Here is a 23,222-nt window from a genome sequence, read left to right as displayed (position 1 = left end):
GTCTTTGAGGATAGGGCAGTCGAAAACCCTGAGATGTTTTACTTTACCCAGACACTAATCCATGAATTTGACAGACCTTCTCTTACTTGATCTCTACAAGGACTCTCTGAGGTAGGTGTTCTCAGGCCCATTTTAGAGATAAGAAAACTGAGGTGGAACCAGAAACCAGATTTGGCAGCACCCCCGTCTTGCTGGCAAATTGATCTCTACGGTCCTTTCTCTAGTAAAGCTCCATGCTACTCCCACCCTGGGATAAGGGAACTCTCCCCTAACAGTATCCTGGGGGTTGGGGGAGGAGGGAAGGGTTGGGATTTAAGGTCATTTTGCAACAAAAGGGATTTGAATTTTTGATTGGTATTGTGTTTTTGTCCTCAAAGTAAGATTATAGGAATTGCCATTCATGTGCTATTTAAAAATGTGAAGAATTTTCTGTCGTCCGAGTGATGAAGATATCCTCTCAAGTATGTGCTAAGGTTTAATTTGACTCCCTGAACATGATGAAATGGATTTGCCATGGAGACTCATTAGGTGTATTGGGTTCCAATTTCCCAAGCCAGCCCCTTCTCTTCCAACCTCCTCCCTCCCTCCCCGCAGATATTTGGGTGAAGCCTGTGGCTCAGTGAACTTTGGAAATCCATCCTGGCACAATTAGAGGGAGTAAGCAAACAGAAGACTGCTCTGAGGTGTGATTTGTCAGATGTAATGCAACCATCCTTCACGGTATAGCCAAAGGCATTTGCGTATCAAACAAGTAATTCAAAATCCTAAATATTTTATGTAGCTAAATACATTTTTAATAGAAGTTAATTTAAAGCCTGTTAGGCTGCAGCCTGCTCCCCTGACCAGAAGCCCATCTCTAAAGAAAGCCCCAGAAACATCCTCTCATTAATGCCCAGTTTCATATCTTTCCTTTTGGATTGACCATGTATGAGCCTTTTTTCCCTCCCTAAGATTAAAAACAATTTACACAGAGAGCAAGAAGATGCATCCCAGTGTCCTAGATACTTCCTCTCTAAACAGGCAAGTATCTGATATATACCGAAAGACGTGTTAATGGTTGAGCCTGCCCACCTTCCCTTTGGCCAAATTAATGGGGTCTTCACTCCACAGTCTATTTTTTTTTTAACTACTTTGAGGTTGCTATGATAAAAACTAGCTTGGCACTTATATTCTTAGCTCTGGCCATTAAAACAAGCAAAAGAAGATAAATGAGCCCAATTCCAGTGTTAAAGTTCAGTTGAAAACATTCTCAACTCCACTTTTTCTCAACAAACAATAACAATAAAACCCAAACTCAACCGCCACCCAACACAGATGGTCTAATATGCTGAACGACTCCAAACCATTCCTATGACATCTCCTGATCTTTTTTCACCCACTTTTACAGGCACGTTACCTTCTGCCCAGGTACACAGTTCAGTGGGGCCTATATTCCATAAAGACCCTAAAAGGAAGAAGAAAACTCTTTGCCCCTGTTGGTAGATGAAAACCATGGTGGACACTGTCTGAATGATGCAGGGCTGTTGGTGATCTGGCGTGGAGTCTTGACATACTACTGTCATTAATGAGAAGAGCAGTCTTCACAGCGTATCACCAAAAGCCTCATGCCTATTTAGAACACTTTAATGTAGAAACCAAGTAAATCTTCCTGTTTTGCGTAGTCTCTATTTAAACATAAACATATGATTTAGACATGCTCCCTCTTGTTAAACATTTTTTTTTGCTCTGTTCACTTTGCACAGTTCACATTATTATCCTTACATGTACAATGGCAGCGGGATAATTTGAAACCCACAGCTTTATTTAATAATGTAATTATCCTATATTGGATTACTTAAAGGGGCTTTGTATTTTTAAGTTCTGGTTTTCCCTATACTGGTGATATGCTCTGCCATGGTAAATGATTCAGGCTTCCATCAAAAGCTCTAAACTCAGTTTGGAAAAATATTGAGTGTTTTTGAATAAGCCAGGATTAATGCAAGAGCCAATTTGCAACCACAGTTGGTGACCTTTCTACTCCTGTTCGAAGATTGTGGTGTGCAGGCCGGTGCAGAGGACAGACCCAAGCAACTCCAACGGCCTAGTTCCAACTCTGCTGCTGTCCCAGGGACGTTGTACAAACCCCAGAGAATGAAGCCCAAGTTTCCTTCAAGGTAAGCTTTCTGAAAGCAGGGCTGAAAACTTGCACAGCTTTCCATGCCTTCCAATAGCCGGTACACTCCCAAGTGGAACTTAAAGAATGAGTGAATGAACCAATGGATGGACAGATGAATGGACACATGCATGCTTCTGGGCATTCTGACAAAACGACTGCAGAAGGGAATACAGAAGGAATCACCAGTGTTATCGTCACGAGAGACTTTGAGCTTTTCCCTAGCTCAACTCAATCTGATCCAATTAACCTGTATGGACTGTGCTCTGGGCCGACCACGGCCTCTTGTTCCCACTTAGGAAATGAAGGCTACTCTCTTTTCAGTCCTTTGCCAGAGAATCCATTCACTCTTCCCTTCTTCGATGTTCTGAGCATCTACTCTGAGCTGTGCTAGGTACGAGAACAGCTGGGGAAGAAGCCCCTGACTCATGGAGGCCAGTCAAGGGGGGTGGGTAGATGGTAAACGGTAGCCTTCAGCTAAATATGATTTATATAATGAGAAATTGTCATAAGTGATTTCATTCATTCAACAAATATTTAATGAGCACCAACTATATGTCAGTCTGAAATAAAACAGACAGAATTCCCTACCTTCCTGGGGCCTACTGTCATTAAGTGTCATGTGTAGTGTATGGTGTGAGGTGTGTGTATTAGAAGAGAGAGGAGTGGGGCAGTCTAAGAGCCAGATAGTAAAAATTGGAAGCAAAAGAACTAGAAGAGGCAATAATGGAAGACCAGGGGTGGAACTGGGGATGATTTCAAATCGAGTGGTTGGGGAGGTCTCTCTGCTAAGACCCTAAGGAACAGAAGGAGCTAGCAAGGTCAGGAGGGGAGGAAAGGATGGGGGGAGAACACAGGACATTGCATGCAGAGAAAACAGGATACACAGGCACTGGGAGGAGCATGGTGCAATGTCAAACTCAAGGTTAAACACACACACAGACTCACACAGACACACACAGACACACACAGACACACACACACACACACCATGGTGCATGCCTTATAGCTGATGCATGCTTCTAAATTTGAATCCACACTCCTTTGTTCTCAATTTCCAGTAGGTTTAGCATGGAGGCTACCCAATAAATCAACTTCCATTGTTAAAAACTGACTAAAATTTGGGGCACCTGGGTGGCTCAGTTGGTTAAGCGACTGCCTTTGGCTCAGGTTATGATCCTGGAGTCCCGGGATCGAGTCCCGCATCGGGCTCCCTGCTCGGCAGGGAGTCTGCTTCTCCCTCTGACCCTCCCCCCTCTCATGTGCTCTCTTTCTCTCTCTCATTCTCTCTCTCAAATAAATAAATGAAATCTTTAAAAAAAAAATTTGACTAAAATTTGCTTATTGTCATTTTTTCCTCAAACCTTTAATGCCTACATATGTATGTTTTGAATACTTGGTAGAAAACCAAGTTGCATCTTCCCAGAAAGAGAAATAGATACGTTTTCCCATGAAATAGCCGATTTTCACAGAATTTACAAGGTGGAAGCCCAGCTGCCCTATGACATATGCAGAAGGTTGGTGGGTAGCGAGGACACGCTCATCTCCTGTAGACCCACTTCTCAGAAACACAAACTGGGACAACAATCCCTTTCGTTTGAATGTTTACGTCTTTACACGGACACATACCAACCTGACTTAATGCCCCTCCTCAACCACTGTGCATGAAACCTACCTATTTTCTTATACAGTAAGGAGCCTGTTTAATTACACCAGGTACAGGGGCCTCCTTCCCCTTCTCTCGGCAGACTTATCACACCAGACACAATGCCCTTTCCAGCAAAACTCTCCAAATTCACTGATCAAGATGTTAGGTTTAAGAAAGACCCAATATGGCTTGTTGACGTGCTCTAAGACTTACAAATCTTTAAAAGATTAAGGCAATCTGCTGTCTACCATGTATGTCTTCTATAATTAAATGCCCAGAAGAGCGAGGAGGTGTTTGGAAGGAATCACCCAGAGAAAATATGCAACAACAAAAGGAGAGAGAGAGAGGAAAAAAAGAGCTAGATAGGGTAAGAAGAATATCATTCAACCCTCATCAGACTAGCCTTAGGCTACGGTGACTGGTTCCATTGCTTACTGCTAATCTGGCTCCTAACAATGCCCACCTCCCCGTATTCATGCCCTCGGGTAAGCCTCTTGAGCGTGGGTTGCACAGTAGCCAACAAACAGAATTAGGCAAATGGATGTCATTTCTGAGATTAGGTTACAAAAGGACTATGGCTTCTGTCTCACTCGCACACTGTGAGGGAAGTCAGCCGCCATGTTCGGAACTGGCCCATGGAGAAGCCCATGGGGCATGGCAAGGGACTGAGGGAGGCCCCGGTCACCTGCCAGCAAGGAATGAGACCCTCAGTCCAACAGCCCTCGAGGACTTGTGTCCTGCCAACAGGCAAGTGAGCCACTTAGAAGTAGATTCTACCCCAGTGAGCTTTGAGATGACCGTAGCTCAGGCGGGCACTGTGATTACAACTTTGAGAAACCCTGAGTCAGAGGCACCCCAGTAAGCCTTACCTGGACTCTTGACCCACAGAAACACTGAATAATAAATGTTGTCCAAAGACACAAAAATTGGAGGTAATTTGTTATACAACAATAGATAACAATACACTCATCTTTAATATGGGATATATGTACACATTTTTGTGTGATGATGAAATAAAGCCCATGAAAGAAGGTGCTAACTACCAGTTTTGACTCTGCTTGAAAATTAGACTAATTTCTGCTGAGAAGTGGAAAAATGCTTCCTGCCTGCCTAAATCCTGAAACAACTACCTATATAAGAGGCCTTTTCTTTTTTGGGGGACCCACAGAAATTTCCAAGAACACTATTTAATAATATGAGCATATCTTCCTGGATGCAAGGGGCAGAGTAAAAGATAATCTTGCCAAGTAAGGCTAACTTTATGTTTTCTCTCCTCCAAGCAACTGAAGGGAAAGCGGCCGATATTACTCATCTCTTTGCCACCCCCACAGTACCCTGGATATACTAATAAATATTGGTTGAATTGAACTGAGTAAAAATTTGCAGCCAAAAGACCTATGTTTAAAAATAGAAATGTTTTTCAAGAGCAGTATTGTATTACATCCTTAGCTACCAGAGAAGAAGCCCAAGCCTTGTCTCTCTTTTCCTCCTCCCACCTTTTCCAGATTCATCTTTGGAAGGCCCTTGGTACAGCTGACCAGTCAGAACTGTGTTGCCTATAAGCACAGTCTGCAGGCCCTGTAGACACACAATCCTCCAATCCTCATGGCCAGGATCAAGATGTGGCTTCTCTTTGCTTAAAAAGAGAAACAAACAAGCAAACAAAAAGGGCAGAAAATAGCCTTTTAAAAATTAAGGCCAAAAAAAAAAAAAATTAAGGCAACTGAGATATCTCAATATTCTGACATGCTGAGAATGTTTTCACTCTACTGCTTCGAGGGGTCACTTAAGGAATTTGGGGGGTCAGGAGTGATTTGAACACCTGCTTGGCTGTCTATTGAGTTACTGATCTATAACATCAAAAATGTGGAGTGAGAAACAGGACCTATACGTGGAAAGAAAAAAGAAAAACAGAGCCTCTTGATAATTTTAAAAGATACCACCATTTATGTGATTCATACAATTTGCATTAGGAGAAACATCTTCAGCCTTTTTACTAGATCCTTCTTTTTGCCTGCCCAGATAGTTGAGGATGCATATTTTACAACCCAATGCATTGTTGCTGAACACACATTCAGCTCCCAGGAGCACAAAACACAATTAGACTATTATGGAGAATATTCACAAGAAACAGAATGGAACAGATTATTTCACTTAAGACACACAGAATTCAATTATTTTCTGTATTTATAACCCATGTACACTTGATTTTGGAATAATTTGGGGAGGAGACAGAGTACTAGAGCAGTGTTTTCATCTGAATTCAGTAATCTGATATACACTGTGGGATTAACCCAAAGCAAAAGGATTTAATGGCCCAGCAGGCAGTCTCTATTTTGAAGATCCTGTGTCTGAGATCCCCCAGCCATTTTGGCTGGGACCCCTTCCCTTCCTTTTGCATCCCTTTGCTGGTGCTTTTTTGCTTTTTAAAAGAACCTGCCCTCGCACATCTTAAAGATGTGTGTGAAATACACTCCCTACCACCACCCCCAGCACTACCACAAGAAGAGGAGGGAGAGGAGGTGTCTAGGGGGGAAACATGTTTTTAAATTGCGGGTGTGGGGCGTAAGAATAGGAAATAGGAGAGGCTTTTTTTTTAAACGGAGGGAAGGTGAGAGTATTTGAAATAAATTCAATGTTGTGCACATTCGGCAGGTCAACACCAGGTTCGCAGAGGTTGCCTCAAGAAGGGGGTGGAACCTGAGAAGCAGCAGGTTTGAACGTTCTTTGGCATACCAAGATGGAACATCTGGAATGCAGATTTTGTCTCTTGACACCATCATTGCCCCATCTCATCCCATTTTGTTGTGGCTGATGGGAGAGATGCCCCCTCAATGTCCTTTAAGATCTAAATGGTACAGAACAGAACGGAGACCTGACCAGAAACCTCAAACATGGATCAAAATCTCTGCGCCTAAACAGAAAAGTCTCAGGACAGATGGGAAGCCAGGAAGTTTCGCTCTATTCAAATTGATAGTTTTTTTAGTTAGCATTTTTCAAATAATAGTTAGTAGTCCAACGGCTTAACCAATACATTACTTATTAATGAGCTATTAACAGTCTAGCATCATGACAGACCTCATTGAGACAATACGTTATGATTTGGCCCCTGACCAGGAAGGGCAGGATCGATAACGAGCATCTGCTAAAGGCCTAGGAGAAGCCAGGCCATGGTTTGGTGCTCTGTGCCCATATAAATTTCATTTGATATTCACAGCCCTGTAAGAGGAACCCATTTTACAGGTAAGGAAACTGAGATCCCAAAGAGATTAAGTAAGTAGACCAAGATGACAACCAGCTACTAACTGGCAGAGTAAGTATGCACATTTGGTTTTCTCAAGCTTCTAGACTAAGAGTTTCTATTCCAACCAGAAAGACAAAATGCACATGTGAAATTATTAATCAGCACTGGCCTTCAGATTCAAGTGAAGACTGACCTGCTAGACCCCCTAAACTCTGGCCTCGGTCTACCTTATTTTCCACTAAATCCCTGCCCTCTTGCCCAGTGTAGACCATATCCAATATTGCTATGTCCTTCCTTCCTATCTATGTCCTTCCTATGGCTTCTTCTGTCAAGGGTTTCCCCCTCTGTCCAACTCATTCCTCAAAAAGCTCCATCCAAGAGAGTCCTAGTTATTTTCAAGGGCCTGCTCCCAAGCTTCCTGTCTCCAGGATACCTTCAGCATGACTCCAGGCCACGTTCCTACTCGCACACGCTTCTTTCCACAGCTCAAGTCCTGTACCCGCAGGCCTCTGGAACTCTGGCTGGAGAGAAGGGTGAGGGCTCTGTCTACCTGGCTTTCCCCTTCTCACTTCTTTGCTGCCCCTTTAGGACCAATAGGTTCCTTTTGCTTTATCCACAGAAAATGGGCCAAATATAAGAATGGTTTCATCCAAAGCTTTGCTCTAGAGAGTGCAAGGTGGAAGCCAGGGTTGGGGGAGAGGTTGGGGGGAAACATCCAGACTGAAGATATGTTTTGTTTGGCCCAGTGTTTTTTGAAAGTTGGACCAAAGTGCCAACTACATTCACACAAAAGTCTAGATTTCTGACATGTCTCTTGAAAAATGGAAAGACCTGGCAATATGAAATGACATTCCTGCCCAGTAATGATCAGCAGGATGTGAGTAACAACATTTGAGTGAGTTGCACGTCCCCAGTTCCCTCAAGCATCATATTTTCTTCCAGACCTGGTTCACTCCACTTGATGTCACCTGCCGGGCCCAGTGGGCACTTAAGCACGTGCATAGGCTCTGGGTCCCTTTCTCCCCTACATGGTGGAAGACATCATGGAGGAGGTGGCATTTGAGCAGGGCCTTGAAAGAGGGATCCAGCTGTTGAGAGCTTTTACTTCACAGAGGAATATCTCGGTGAATTCTAGACCCCTTTGCTCATACTGCCTGTGTTTCCTCCACTTGTCAGCAGGACGGCGCGATGTTTTTGCCATCTGTGTTTTGGAATCACGAGAGCTCACGTTCCCATTCAGTCTCTGTCATTCACCTGGTGAAGGAATTTAGAAACCTCGACAAGTCGCCTAACTTCTCAGATGGCCCTCCCGCAAAATGGGGATGACACTAGAACCTACCTCATGGTATTACTATTGTAAGGAGTAAATAAAAGCTCACGCAAAGCTGTAAGCATCTAGTTTTACTACTACCTTTATTAATATCAATTTAGTCCCGGGCCAGATGGTAAATATTTTTGGCTCTGTGTATCACACAGTCTCTGTCACACGACTCAACTCTGCCACTGCAGTGTGAAAGCTGCCAGAAACCATTTGTCAACAACTGGGTGCGGCTGTGTGCCAATAAAACTTTATTTACAAAACAGGCAGCTGGCCAGAGTTGACCAGTGGGCCTTCGTTTACTGACCCCCCGTTTTCAACATCCCCACAGCCGGCCAATGTAAATCACCTCTGAAGATGCTATCTAGGTGTCTCGATGACATCGAGAACAGTAGGTGCCTCCAGTGGGCAGCATGGGCATCTCTAACCTGTTTACCGAGATTAGGCTCCGCCCAGAAATCATCCTGTAGGGACACTGCTCCCACCTCCACGTCTTGGAAAGAAACCTCTTCCCAACCTTCATCAGAATCTCACTGGACCTGAGTTCAAATGTTGTCTCTTTCAAAATGCCTTCACCGAGCTTCCCAACAAGATCAGGCACTCCTGTCAGAGGTCCCTGTATTTTTACTCCATCACATTGACTGTGCCACACGATGACCCATTACTTGTGACAGTTTGATTAATTATGCACTCCCCACCTGACCGGCAGCTTCCTGAAGGCAGGATCTGCCTGGTTCCCCACCTCTGTCTCTCCAGGGCCCCATGCTGGCCTGCACACAGAAGGCGTTCGAGGGGGGCTGAGGCTGAGTCTCCTCTCCTGTGCAATGTGTGAGAGGCACCACATGCCTGCCTTGGGGGGTGTGGGATTTAAGGAGTCCTTTTAAACTTTTTATTCCTCAAGTGCACAGTATGATGACTGAGTCATCTGTGTATCAGTCAACCGCCAATTGGACTGCACATTCCTAGAGAGCAGGACAGAAGCTTTCAAGCGCCATATGCTGAACAAATAAATGAAGGACTGAAGAAACAATATTCATGAAGGCTCAATTAGGGAATAGGTCAGTATATAATCAAAATCCCATTGTTAGTCCCTTAGTGTATTTTAAAGTGATAGGGAGACATGAAACTCACCAATCCTGGCAGAATCAAGGAAAACCTGGATTTCAATCCTAGCTCTGAGTCTTAACTATACGTGACTTTGGGCAAGTTACTTAACCTCCTTTGGCCCCAGCTGCCTCATCTATGAAGTATGAAAATGTCACAATACAACCAACCTAAGAGAATTTCTTTGAGAATTAAATGAGCATTTAATTTATATATTAATATATATGCAATGCCTGACACATAATAGCTACTCAATAAACAGAAAATGTTGTAACTTCATTGAAAACACTGTGGGTAAAACTTTGGCAGATGGTTTGGAAGAAGAGAAAGTTGGGGCATTTTCTCTGGGTTGTGCATATAGAGAGAAAAGTTTAGAAGAAGGAAGTATGAATGTGGTTCTAAGACCAAAATGTATGGGGATGGTTTTCCGCCACTTTGGATAAATCACTCAAGTTGCTTTTTCCTTCTTATTATGAGAGAATGAGTAAGCTCTATGGGAACAGAAATTTTTATCTGTGCATTAGTCATTGTGTTCACTCTTAATGTCCCCACTGGAGAGAAACGACACATAGTAGGCATGCAATAAACATTTCAGAATGAAAGAAACCATCCGTGAATATCAGAGTGGCAGAAATGCCAATTCAGTTTGCCGCCAAGAGTGCTGTCTCAGCAAAGCTTTTCTTAAGCCAACATAAATAATACCATCAGAGGGCCCTCCTAACTTCAGGAAAGAATATGGAAATGAAGGTAAGGTCCAGAGGGGACTGTGAACACCAAGCCTGGTTTCTTTGTAATCACTGACCCTTGGGTAAGTATCTTGGCACTAAAGCCCACACTCTCATTAGTGATTTTATACGAGTCATGTCCCACAGAGGCACCATCTACTGGTTAAGAGCGCTGGGATGATCCACCCTGAACACACCCATGGGAAACGCCTGCCTATTTTCCTCAGAGTAGAACCTTAAGAGAGCAGCCCTTCTTCCTCAAAGCAGCAGACCGTTGTGCCCGAGGGTGCTGGCTGTTAGGCCCAAGATTTTTCTGGCCTTTCTGTGTCCATTAAATAAAGGGGGCTGGACTTGCTCTCTTGAATGTCCTATAAGTCTATTCAAATGTCCATGGCAAATTAGACATGAGCCTTTTTCTTAGATAACCATGGCAAGCCTTCCTGATCCTCTTTATCAACAAAGCCAAGGGATGTCCAGCCAGTCACACCTGAAACCAAACATGTCGGTGCAGATGGCGGAGCCAGAGGGACCAGCTGCACCTATGGCTCCACCAACATCCAGCCGGGGGAAGGTCTCTGAGAGTATGAGAATGTTCTCGGCGACCTTCTCTGCATCTGAACCCTTCGCCCCATGTCAAGAGGCCCTCATCCCACAACACAGATTTCCAACCAGAATGTCACCGAAGTTGGGTAGTCACAGAAGAAAAACAACTAAACCTGAGCCTGTCATGGAGGAAAGTCAGAGAACAAGGCAGTGAGTAAGAACATTTTTATTCTCTGGTATAATATCTGGATAGTTTCTTTTTTTCCATTGGTACCCTGAGCCGAGCTCAACCCAGAGGATGGCAAGCAAAGCTTGGACTAAAGGGAAAACAAGTGTTCTCTCACAATGATTTCCATCCCCATGGCCCACAGGGGGCTTGGGGCAAGCCCAGTGACAGGTAACTGGTGATAACTTGGCCTGTTACCGCTGTAGCATGCAAGGCTTCCCATGTAGGGGTCAGAACCAAACAAAAACCCACACATGCATATCCGAATATCCACACACATACACACACATATGCACACTTTAATATGTATGTATTTATACATATTTTTAAAACATATTCCTCCTTTCAGAAAAATACACAGAATTAGCAAGTTTAAATTATTTGCACTTACTTCTTTGTCTCCAGTTATACTGTGTTCTTTTGTGCTGGTAAAACAACATGTGCTTTAATTAGCAAATATCTGTAAATAATTTACTTGCTTTTCAAATACAACAGAACAATGGGGTCAGTTTTCACATACATTTACCCAGCATGCATCCTGGGTCTTAAGCCAGACTCTCCCATTGTTCAATAACTATATCAAGCTGTCCAACTCTTGCTGCCTCCTCGGTGGAGGGTCGGGGTAGGGGGCCAGAAACCCGAGTTCTGGTAGCAACATCCCATTTTGCAAGACCCCAGAAGGCAAGCTCATAGCGTTGTCCAGCCCCAGTTAAAATAAAGTCTTAACGATCTCTAACCCTGGAAATTTCTGTGAGGAACATGGAAGTGTGCCAAGGACAAAGGGCATTTCATGCTCTGCTGCCCCACTGCCCCCGACCCCCAACGGCGTGAGCCCAGAAACATAAGGCGCGATGTCTGAGGCCTAAGAATCACGGAGCCCCGTCTAGGCTCTGCAGGGTTAAGGCTGGGCCCTGCACACACAGTGCAAAGAAAGATGTTAAATCAAATGAGAATGACTGCTCCAGGACTGGAGGCACTATTATTTTGAATAAGATTGAAAAGGCCAGAAAAAGCAATTCAAAAACATTTCAATTATGTATTTCCCAGAACTACATCTTTGAGCAACTAATGCAAATGTTACCACCACAATAAAACTTCTTCCCACATAAAAGCATATAAAACAGGTTGAACAGCATATACTTTATATATCATATGCATATTTTTGACTATTAATAAAAAATTCAAAATCTATGTATGCTTTACTCTCCTAAGCAATACAGTAATTATGATTAAGGGACAGGCAGCACAAAAAGAGCCAATTTATCTTACTCGTGCTCAGGAATACTATTGTGTAACTAAGCAACTAAAGACAAAATATGGTCTAATTAATTCACTCCTATGCTTATTTAAAAGACACAATTAGAACATTTTTATTTTCCAGCCTGCACAGTAGCTCAACATGCTTGAGGGTGTAGAAAGCAAAGCCTATTATTCTCAAAGACAAGAGTTTAATGTTTAGTGTCACTGATCAGGCTTGGAACTCAGCTCTGGGGAGGAGGGGGTGTGTTTCACAGCCTGGGTGTGCTCTGAGTCACGAGAAAGGAAAGGTATGGTAAGGGGGGGAAGAGGCTCCTGGGGCCACTGGATTGACTAGTAACACATGGCCCCTCCCCACTCTTTTCCTATCGTGGCAAAGGGATGGAGACAGGGCTGTGAACTTGATGGTCACGCGTGCAAGGACATGCGCCACTGTGTGTCTATTTATACAGCCACAGAGATTCTACAGAAAATTCATGTAATTAAACCACACGTCCTCGTCTGTGTGATAAATGTCAAATATCCATCTTTGACGCTGCTAACAGTGCATCTGATTTTAAAAGCGGAATTAATTTACGCAAGTATGTGCTGGAGATTGATGCCATTAGCATGATTCGAAAGCACCCTTTCTGTAATAATCATCATCTGCATGTTTGAAATGTGTTGTCGATCCGGATGTTCACAGTCCAGGATGGGAGCCGGGTTTTCCGAAGGCTAAGGCCCGGGTTCTAATCTCTGGCAAGCCGGCAAAGACCACAGCGTGGCTGGAAAAAGCCATCCATGCCTGTGCGAGGCCACGGGAGCAAAGTTTTCAAGAAATGCAGGAAATCTGCAGCGGCATTTCTGAGAGGCAAATGAATCTTTAAGCCAACAACCGATAAATTTGTTTTAAATTTCTTTAAAAGCCAAACCAACGGGTAATCACTAGCTACAATATTATTCTGAGTGGGAGATGGCAAATGTCCAACCACCCCTGGCTATAAAAAATGACAAGCAAATGCATTTTGATTCGAGCAATTATATTCTGGATATTGGTTAAAACTAGACTTTGATAAATGAGCTCGAGTCATGTATCACTAGATGCCACCACAAACAATGGTATGCTTTATTAATAATTAATAACAAAGTATTTACATGTATGGACTCGTGTACTCCATAAAAATAACATTTCCTTAGTATGTGCCTGACACTCTAAACGTCAAGGGAGGTTTTAATTGCTTACAATTTTGACTCACTATCAAACGTTGGCCTAGTTAAGACCATCAGTCTGGGAAGAATGCTGGCCCACAGGAGCTGCCAACCACACTCAGGTAAGGAGTGACCGGCAGTCTCTGGTCAGACTGCCACCACACTGCCCCGGCTTTTTATGGGCTGAAGGCTGAAGATGGGAAAAGTACTCAAACACGGACATGCTGGGTCTAGCCCCATCATCAATCCCAAATAGGCACCCATCTCTTTGCGGAGTACTCTGAAAGAAAATCCTTTACGCTTTTTCACATCTTGGGGCAAAACGATGATGGATTTTAGATGAGAACGAACACGCGTGAGTCGGGGGTGTGCGGCAGCTGGCCCACATGGGAATGACCCATCGTAGGTCCTCTGCCAGGAAGAAACCAGGCTGGCCTTAAAGAAAGCAGGCTGTGGGAAAGAACATTTTAGATGACTGATGTCATATAGTCATTCAATAAATACTTAGTGACTGGCACTGAATACTGGGGGAGAGGGGGTACCCAGAGGTGAATAAGGCATAACCTGCAGTTCCTGAGAACAGCGCTAGGGTGGGGGAAGAGGGGAGGTGGAAAGGGGGAGTGACAGGCAAAGGAAAAGGACACAGATAACCATCACCAAAGGCGCATGTGCGAAGCACAGGGGAGGGCGAAACCAACCACAACCCAGGAAGAGCCCTGAAGGCAGGGATCCTTGTCTATCTTGTTCATGGCTGTATCCCCAGGGCCTAGAACAGGCTCTGGCACAAAGTAGGTGCTCTATAAATATGCACTGAGTGATCGAGACTTCAAAGATAAAGACAATACTTTCTAGTTTCCAGAAAGATCAGGAAAGGCTATAAATAGTGACTTTAATTAATCTCCACTTTAACTAAGGAGCACAGAGAGAGTCTGACAGCTTTTCTGTGACCAATGTCTGTCCATGGGAGTAAACGATGAGCTCTTTGAGGGCTGAGGCCCTTCTCCTTCTTCTCTGTATCCTGTTGTCCAGCACATAGTAGGCCTTCAATCAACATCTGCAACCTGAATAAATTCTTTTTTCCAAAATCATGCAGATCATGAGCCTTCCTTTAAACACACATTGCATTTATTGTCAGCACAATTCACCAACGTGTTACATAACGAATTATGTTGTTTTTACATTTTCAAAACGTGTTGATCTCATCTCTCAATGAAGATTGATAAGCTTCTTGAGAAACAGGGTCACACCATGAACTGTTTTGCATCCATCTCTGTACCTAGCAGAGCTCCGAGTACATGGTTAGCACTCAACAAGCAGTTTTTGATTAACTCAAGATAGATGACACCAACGTTTGCCGGAGTTAGGATCTGAACCTACAAAATCTAACTCAGTACACATTCTACTGATTCTCAAATTTTAACATCATTAGAATCAGGGATGAAACAGATTTGTTTATGCAAATATTTTTGACATGACTGTTAAATTATTTCTTAGTATTACTGGGTCTTGCTCCAACCCAAGTAAGAAAGAAAAAAAGTACACACTCCCGCTCCCTATTTCAAATCAACTCCATAGGCCAGGGGTCAGCAAACATTTTTGTAAAGGACTAAACAGTAAATAATTTCCCAGTTTCCACTGTGTGGGTCAAATGTTCGCTGTCACAAGGACTCAACTTGAGTCTGACTTTGTTTCAATAAAACTTTACAAAAACAGACAGTGGTCCAGATTCAGCCCTCAGGCCGCAGTTCACTAATGCTTATCACAGTCCTCTAAATTCTCTCCAGAGAGTTCATTAGTTCTCGCCCTAGTTCTGAAGGGCCAGCCAGTTAGAGCAAAGTTACTCCTTCACCTAGTTGAAGGTCATTACTAAAACTACTAAAAACTGCCCGAACTGCATCCCTCATTTGCTGAGCTCTCCTGTAGTAAGTGCTTATGCTAGTTGCCAGGCGCTTTCCATTACTGTTTCTAATTCTCTTGACAAAGTAGAGATCATTAGATCCATTTTACAGATGGAGAAACTGAGGCTGAGAAAAGCTAAAGAAATTGTCCAAGGTCAGTGAGGTCACTTGAAGAGGTCTTGGAAATTTAAAAAAAAGTCAGCTCATGTATATAGACCGGAGACTGAGCAGCCATCTACAGCTAGAACAGGGTCAGTCCAGCACCTCCTAGATTTCAGAACGTGTCTGACTAACACGAGATGTGATACAAGCAGGCAATCTTTTAAACACATCCTGCCAATCCAGATGACAGCATAGCTCCATACTGAAATGTAAATCTTTAAGGAACTTTTTATTTTGGTGACATAGCTAAACTCATCATATGCATGAAAGCCAACCTGATTTGGGGAGACCTATATCGGGTATTTGTCCTAGCAAACTAACCTAGATGCTGTCCTCTCACAGAGAAAACCTTTCTTTAGGAAAGGCAGTGGTGGGAGTGCCTGGGTGGCTCAGTCGGTTAAGCCTCTGCCTTTGGCTCAGGTCATGATCCCGGGGTCCTGGGATCGAGCCCCGCATCTGACTCCCTGCTCAGCAGAGAGTCTGCTTCTCCCTCTCCCTCTGCCCCTCCTCCTGGCTGTGCTCTCTGTCTCAAATAAATAAAATCTTAAAAAAAAAAAAAAAGAGGAAAGTAGTGGTAGTGGTCTCAAATTTCAATGAGAACAGCAATACAAATATTAATGATAAAAACAGTGAGTCCACCACTACTGAAGAATCTACTATGGGCCATTCTCAGTTGTAAGCACTTCACATGTATTGACTCATTTAATCCTTAAGGCAATCCTAGGGAGTAGGTACTGTATTTCCATTTCATAGATGAGGAAAGTGAGGCAATGTTTAAAATGCAGGATCCTGGACCCCAGTTCCAGAGATTCCAATCGAGTTAATTTCAACAAGGGCTCTGGAATATGAATGTTTGACAATTTTTAACCAGATAGTAACCACCTGTAGAAATCCTGACTACGTGTCATTACTATCTGTAATGCCCAGGTGTGCTTGATCTTAACTTCCTGACATCATTAGCTTACTCATCCACACTCAAAGTTGTAGGTGCCCAGTAAAGCTTCTTGTAGAATCCAGCCCACGGTCAGGCTGAAATCCAAGCTTGCACATCCATCTCTTTTAAGAGGGTATATTGCCAATAGATTAAGCGCTTGGCAATTTGAAAATGAATATAATCAGAAGTTACCCAGTAACAGAACCAGTTACCCGCCTACTTTGCCATTTTCCTCCTCTGAAGAGGTTGTGGCTGAATGTGGCGATTGGGGGTAATTACTAAAGATACTTAACTCCTTGTATATGGCTCTGCTATTCACTTTCATGGTAATTTAAGACAGTATCATGATTAGGCCTGGGAACCTCCACACAGGCATAAAAGTTATCCTGCTTATTGTTTATAAATTAATATCTAGAATAAAGGTCACCGCAATCATCCCTCTTTTCTATTTTTAAGGACTGTACTGTTTTTGAAGTACTTTTGCCCATACAATGCCTCTTGAGATTCACAATCCACAGTCAGCCTCATTATTGTCCCCATTTTGCTGCTGAAGAAACTGAGGCTCAGAGTGTTTATGCTGGTTCAAGGTCGAACAAATACTAAGTTGCAGAATCAAGATGTAACTCTTTCTGGACTGCTTTTCCTCTACACCAGTTGCCAGCACTGGAAGTATGTGAAGGCAGCAGTTAAGTCATTATCATAGTTATTATAACCAATAATAAATTGTTAATGATTATTAATAATGGTATTAAAACGCAACTGTTCTTGTTAGATACCACTAGCTCGAATCAGCTGAACTTTATAGAATAAGAATGGTTCTGCTACCTAAAATCCAGTGACCTCTGGCAAAACGGATTGACTAGTCATAATTCTAAAATGAACAAGGACCAGCCCACATTAGTGCATACTTCTAGAATATAATATGATGCATTAAAACTCTGGTGTCAAGGGTAGGGTTTAGTGGGGAAAAAAAAAACCAACCCTAAAGCTTAGAAAAGCCTGCGTTCTGGCCTGGTGACCTTTGACAAACCACATAATTTCTCTAAGCCTCTGTCTCCATCTGTAAAATGGCATACAAAGTCCTGCCTTATCCAGCCTCATACAATTATTGCAAGGATCAATAAAATATTCCCCAAAAAGGCCCTCTGCAGATGATAGCAAACCACACAGGGACGCTATTTCTAATCTCGCACAATGATAATTTTCCTGCTTTTAGAACTGACGTCTTTACATTTCAAGAAATCATAAATAGACAGAATGGTTCTCTTAAACCAAAAAAGCATACTGAGTCCTGGCTGTCCTTTTGAAATGGATGCTGATGTCAGCTCAATCAAGAAATTATTAACCTCCATTTGGTTACTTAAAATAAACTGTCCTGGCTGATTAAATGTGCTGAACATTTTCTCCAAGTAACAGTGCACATCACCAAGAAACCTTTTTCTTTCAGTTACACTTTGCAAATGGCAAATGCATCATTCCAAACTATTTAAAATCAATAACAAAAATCATTTCACTGTATATAAACAAGTTAATGGAGTAAGTGAAAACAAAGCAAATTTCTTAATGAGAGGACCCTGTTGCCCCCTCTAGGTGCCTGCAGTAAATGCTGGTTTCTGTAGGCTCTCCTCCAGAGGAGACTGGGGCTGCTATTCAGCTAATGAATGACTAACTTAGGCCAGGGGGGGAAATGACATCACCAGGGTGGAAAAGCAATCTGCATTGGGAAACTTTCTACCTGCTTTACATTTGTCATAATTATTTTGCACAATGCAGCCTGCATTTGCATAATTTTGAGGCGTGTCATTATCTCAATTGAAAATTGTTTTAATATGGCTGAATAATTCACAATGACATCAGCCAAAGTCCTAATGAAATATACAAGTATAATCATACAGCTAATTACCAGCCGTGTTAGCATTAAAAAACAAATCATGCATAATATTAGACGATGTATATGCAGCTGAGGATTATAAATAGAGCCATCTCCCTCCCCAAACCCCCTAGAGTTTACTTTTAAATGGCAAGATTAATTTTCTTAGGTATGGCTCATATAGCAGTGACGAAATGTGCAGATCATTACAACGGTTCGCTTTCATTTCCCCTTAATGAACAATTTTTTAAAATCGTTTATTTAAAAATACTGTGTATCTATTCATTATCAGCAGTTCTAACAGATGCAACCTTCGGCTAATACTGTTTTTATTCTTAAATCAGAATTCACTATTTAATTACACCAACAGAAATTAAAACTGGACCAAGTGGGGTCAACTCGGGGTCTTTAAAAATATTTCAGTTTCAATTAAAAAAAAAAAAAGAGAGAGGAGAGTGACCACAAAATATCTCATAAAACACTGAATAATTTCCTTCTGGGTTTAGTCAGAAGTCTATTAGGCACCAGCTCTTTTCTGGATATTTAATCCTTCCCTTTTCCAGATCACAGGCCATGTTGAAGTAATAAATTTGAAAAGCAAATAATAAGAAATCAGGAGGGGGAGGGGAGGAAGACAGCTGCGCAGGAAAGTTGGGGGGGGGGGGGGGGGCCGAGCTAGACCTTGGGAGGGGGAAAGAGCTCAACCTGTTGGTAGGTTGCAGTATTTTTTCCCAGTATTTCCAAACAACACCTTTGTAAAATTGCAGGCAGACGTCGGGAAGTATGAACGTTTAAAACCCAAAGCTGGCCGGGGAGGGCGGTGGGGGGGGGGGGGAACGTTGGGGGGGGGGGGCGGGGCTTATTTCCGAAGAGGCAGATCTGAGGGCGAAGGTTTTGACGAACTCCAGTAATTAACCGGCATAGACCACTGATGGGTAATTCGATCCTGGGAGAGGGAGTGAACTGGCGATGCCAAAAGTACAATCAACTCCATCAAACCAAGGAATTGTGGAAGGACTGGCAGGCCGCTCCACGCTCCGGGATGAGTTAAACGGGGAACCATTCATTTAACAAAAAGATCCTTACATCTACCTCGAAAGCTCGAGGGCCTGGCACAGAGCTAGCTGCCCTCAAAAGTCTCAGTTTGATCACCCTGCTCTCGCTCGGGCAACACAAAGCCTTGCCAGGCGGCCGCGCGCCCTCCCTCCCACCGCACCGAGGGCACAGCCTCCCCAAAATAGTTCCCCTGGTGGGTATCACGGCGCTGAGGTCGGTCAGCTGACGAGGGGAGCCCGCAGAACTGCGGTCACACATGAAATGACAGAGCCGAAGGGAGGCGGCCGCCCCGGCGCCCGGTGACAGCAGCTCACCTCGGGCGTCCTCCCGGGAGCGCGGCTAGCGCCCCTGCGGCCGCCCAGAAACGTGCCGGCGAAGCTCGGTCCCTCCCCACCCTCCCCCGGAGCGCCGTCTGGGCACGGAGGCCGCCGGACTCGCCGGGCCAGTGGGCGAGCACACACCCCTCTGCCTTCCCTCCCCCGTCCCGGTCCCACACATCCCCAAAGATCGCGCTGGAAGGCGTCCACTTTGCGTGGAGTAATTGAAAACTAGAACATCAAATGGCTTGTCCGGGGTGGGGGTGGGGGGTGGGGGCGAGAGATAGTTGTTAATGCTTAACGTGTTTGTGCCGGTTACACGACCGCTTTGAAATCCGCCCGGGCAGATCTGCAAGTTATTTGAATGTATTATTCCAGTACCTGTCATTTATCACTTTATTCAACACGTCTTTGCCAACTCAATAGCTTTTGATCTCACTCTGCCTCCATTTCGTAATTTCCGCCCTCTTAAACATATCAAATACTTACTTAAAAAAAAAAAGTGAACAATATCGAAACCCACCGAAAGAAATCCACCCAGCCCCGACCGAGCCAGACGCGAAGGTAAGATTTTCAAAAGGCAAAAAAAATATAAAAAGCATGTGATGTTCAAGCGCAGTAGCAAGAGAGCGAACGATCTCTCTCTCCCTCTCTCTCTCTCTCTCTCACACACACATATCCTTGAACAAAACCCTTCTCGAACAAGTTATTTGATCTTGACTAAAATCAGCAGTTGGATCCTCTTTGTAAAGCTGACAGCCAAACTCTGACAATGGCAAAATACTCGAGCCCCAGCTAGTGGCGCTACCCCTTTAAAAAAGGAGTCGATCCTGCTCGCCTGCAGAAGTGAATACAGTATTTTCAAGCTTGCCCTGTAATAAGCATTACTTGGGGGGGTGGATAATAAAGAAAGAAGAGAGGGAGATATAAGTTTACCACCTCGCCATGGTCGCTATTTCTGCCCTGGGGAGTGTCTTCTGGGAGGAAATAAAGTTTAGAGCTGGATAAAAGTTGCCGGCTGGTCCTCTCTTCCCACAACAGCTGGAGCTCCGCTATGCAAATCGGATCCTTTGGCGTACATCTTACAAAGAAAAAGTCGCCAAGGGACAAAATTCTTGGTTTGCCTTCAAGGTGGAATTGAAAAGCCTTGTAGAAAATGTAAGGTCCGTGCAAGCCACACGGTGAGCCGACCCACTGCAGGGGAAAAAAAGCACCAAATAAATAACGTAGCCATCAGAGCACAAACATCTATTCCCAGACACATTTACACACAGACATCCACACTCTTAATACAGAAGAGCCAACAGATATAAAGCTGGGTGGAAAAATAATAGAGCCCACAAATTTTCTGCTTCCCTTAAAAAAAAAAAAAAAAAAAAAAAACTCCGGGCACCCCCACCGCCACCTCTCCCTACTTCTCCATCTGAGGCGGTAAAATTACATTATGTATGTATGATCAGTGCAGGGATTTTTTTAAACAATAAAAATGATTTGGGGGGATGCAGAGGGTAAAAGTTTGGTGAAAAGTTTGTGGGGGGTGTGGGTGGGTGCAGAGGTGTGGGTGAGCTGGGGGGCTGGGGGGTGCCGGGGGGTGCCGGGATCGGAGGAGCGGAGGAGAGCGAAATACCTGGAGTGAGTTGGGCTCCATCTCGACGTTCTGAATTGATTGAACTCAACATTCTCTCCAAACTTGTTGGCTTGAATGGATTGCATCAGGTCCTGGCAGGGAAAAACATTCTCTGCCTTCAGCTGGCGTAATGTCTCAATATAAAACTGAGCTCTTGCCTCCCCTTCGGCACCAAAATGATTGAAAATATGTCCTAATATTTCTCTGACGACTCAATTTTCAGCTCCTGTCAAAACTGTGTAGGTTTCCTTCCAAATGTGGAATGATCAAATTCATAATCGGAAGGAAGGTTCCGTCCGATCTCGGCGGGAAGCGGATGGATCAAGGCAAAAAACATATAGGACGGTTTGTAAAAATAAAATCCACCCTAAAACTGTGTGAAGATGAGATCTCCCTCTTCCCAATCTCCCTTGTCTAGGGGTGTCGTCTAATGAGATTTTTGGAAGAGACGAGAGCTAGCGAGCTCCGCTGTGCATCTGACAGGACCTGCTTGTATATGTCTAATATAAAGAACATTTCCTGCAGAGATTCCGGGGCGCTGCTCCTCTTTCTAATGCTCCTTAGCAGATTTGCTGTTATTAGACATGTAGATTTGTTTGATAGTTAAATTACGCTTCCTCACTGCCATGTTTTCGAGAACTAATCTGTTAAATTATATTTTGATGCCTATTTACATGGAAGGGAAAAGTGGGTTATCGATTATATAAACATATAAATATTAATGCATTTGTTCGCTTCGCAAAAAATACTCGGCAAAAAAACCCCCCCCCAAAACAGAAAGACAAGTGAGCAGTGCACACACATCTCAGGATTTTGCAAACAATATTGAACGGACAGCGACTGCATTTAGGGACTGGAACAATAAACGATGCATGATAAATCAATAAATGCGAGCAGCGAGTCTGCTCGGAATATGAATTCAGGCTCCCGGTTCTGCGTGTGCATTCTTTAATTTTGAAGTATATACACTAGTACGTGTTTACAATGCTGATGGACGCCAAGGGCGCTCTCAAATGATAATGTGTTTATATAACCCAGCGCTACAGGAATAATATACCGACTCCTACCCCACCCCCATCCCCTCCCCCGCCAAAAAAAGGGAGGGGAGCTTCCTCAATAATAGTTTGAAACTGAAAAAATCCATCTGCAAACTAGTTAAATACAACCAGAAATTAAGCTGTTGAAAACCGGGGGCATGAACCGTAAGACAATAAAGGTTTTAAATGTGTATATTTATTGTTCTGGAGCCCTGGAGCATTGCGAGGTTTGCATGCACGGCTATTATGCAAACACAGAGAAACTTAAGAGCGACAGAACAAGGAACAGGCAGAGACTGCAAAGCCCTCGCTCGCTCCGACCCAGCTGCCCGTCCTCCGCCAGGCTAGATTGCATTTTCGCAGTGTTGATGTAAAATGGTGTACTCGCTTCCCCCACGCTCCCCACCCCCTTCCCCGTTCTCCTCCCCCTCCTTCCAGCCCCCCCCCCCCCCCCCCCCGAATTTATTATATTGGCACCAGTCTTTCTAAAGTGGGTCTGGCATGCTAAAAAAGTAAACATGTACTATATGGGGAATAAGGTCTGTATAGTATGACAGTTGAAACTTGATCTGTGATAAAATTACAGGATGTTGAAATTACTAGTAAGCTATTTTTAACGCTTTCGCAACGTTTCACCTCTAGTCACAGCATCTAGTTGAAACAGGATTACTTTAATGAAAATTATATTCACATGGCTGAAGTTAATACACCCGGCAGAGCACAAATGCCTCATATTCAGTGACTTGAGGTGGAAAGACCCTCTCTGTATTTTTATGCCTTCTCATAACGTCTGCGTCCGCTGCAGTAAGAATTAGGGCACTTAACATTATCTAAACCACATTTTTGATTCAGAACATGGGGAAGTAATAAAAGGCAAGATCTATCTCGTTTCTATACACACAGAGATAAACGAAAG

General features: G+C 43.7%; 1 protein-coding gene across 2 annotated transcripts in view; it reads right to left on the bottom strand.

The window, feature by feature from the left end:
- Positions 1 to 21,290, bottom strand: part of ARID5B (AT-rich interaction domain 5B) — a 173,347-nt gene extending 152,057 nt beyond the window's left edge. For both annotated transcript variants that reach the window (XM_044916037.1, XM_021699513.1), the window contains exons 1-2: positions 21,270 to 21,290; positions 20,582 to 20,836 (exon numbers count right to left, since the gene is read on the bottom strand). In XM_044916037.1, coding sequence (XP_044771972.1) covers positions 20,582 to 20,836; positions 21,270 to 21,290 — 276 coding nt within the window. The remainder of the gene's footprint in view (positions 1 to 20,581; positions 20,837 to 21,269) is intronic.
- Between the last annotated feature and the right edge of the window lie 1,932 nt (positions 21,291 to 23,222).

Source organism: Neomonachus schauinslandi, chromosome 6 (genome assembly GCF_002201575.2).
Source record: "Neomonachus schauinslandi chromosome 6, ASM220157v2, whole genome shotgun sequence".
Lineage (NCBI taxonomy): Eukaryota > Metazoa > Chordata > Mammalia > Carnivora > Phocidae > Neomonachus > Neomonachus schauinslandi.
The sequence above is the reverse complement of the archived record's forward strand: the minus strand, read 5'-3'. Positions and strand labels throughout refer to the sequence as shown.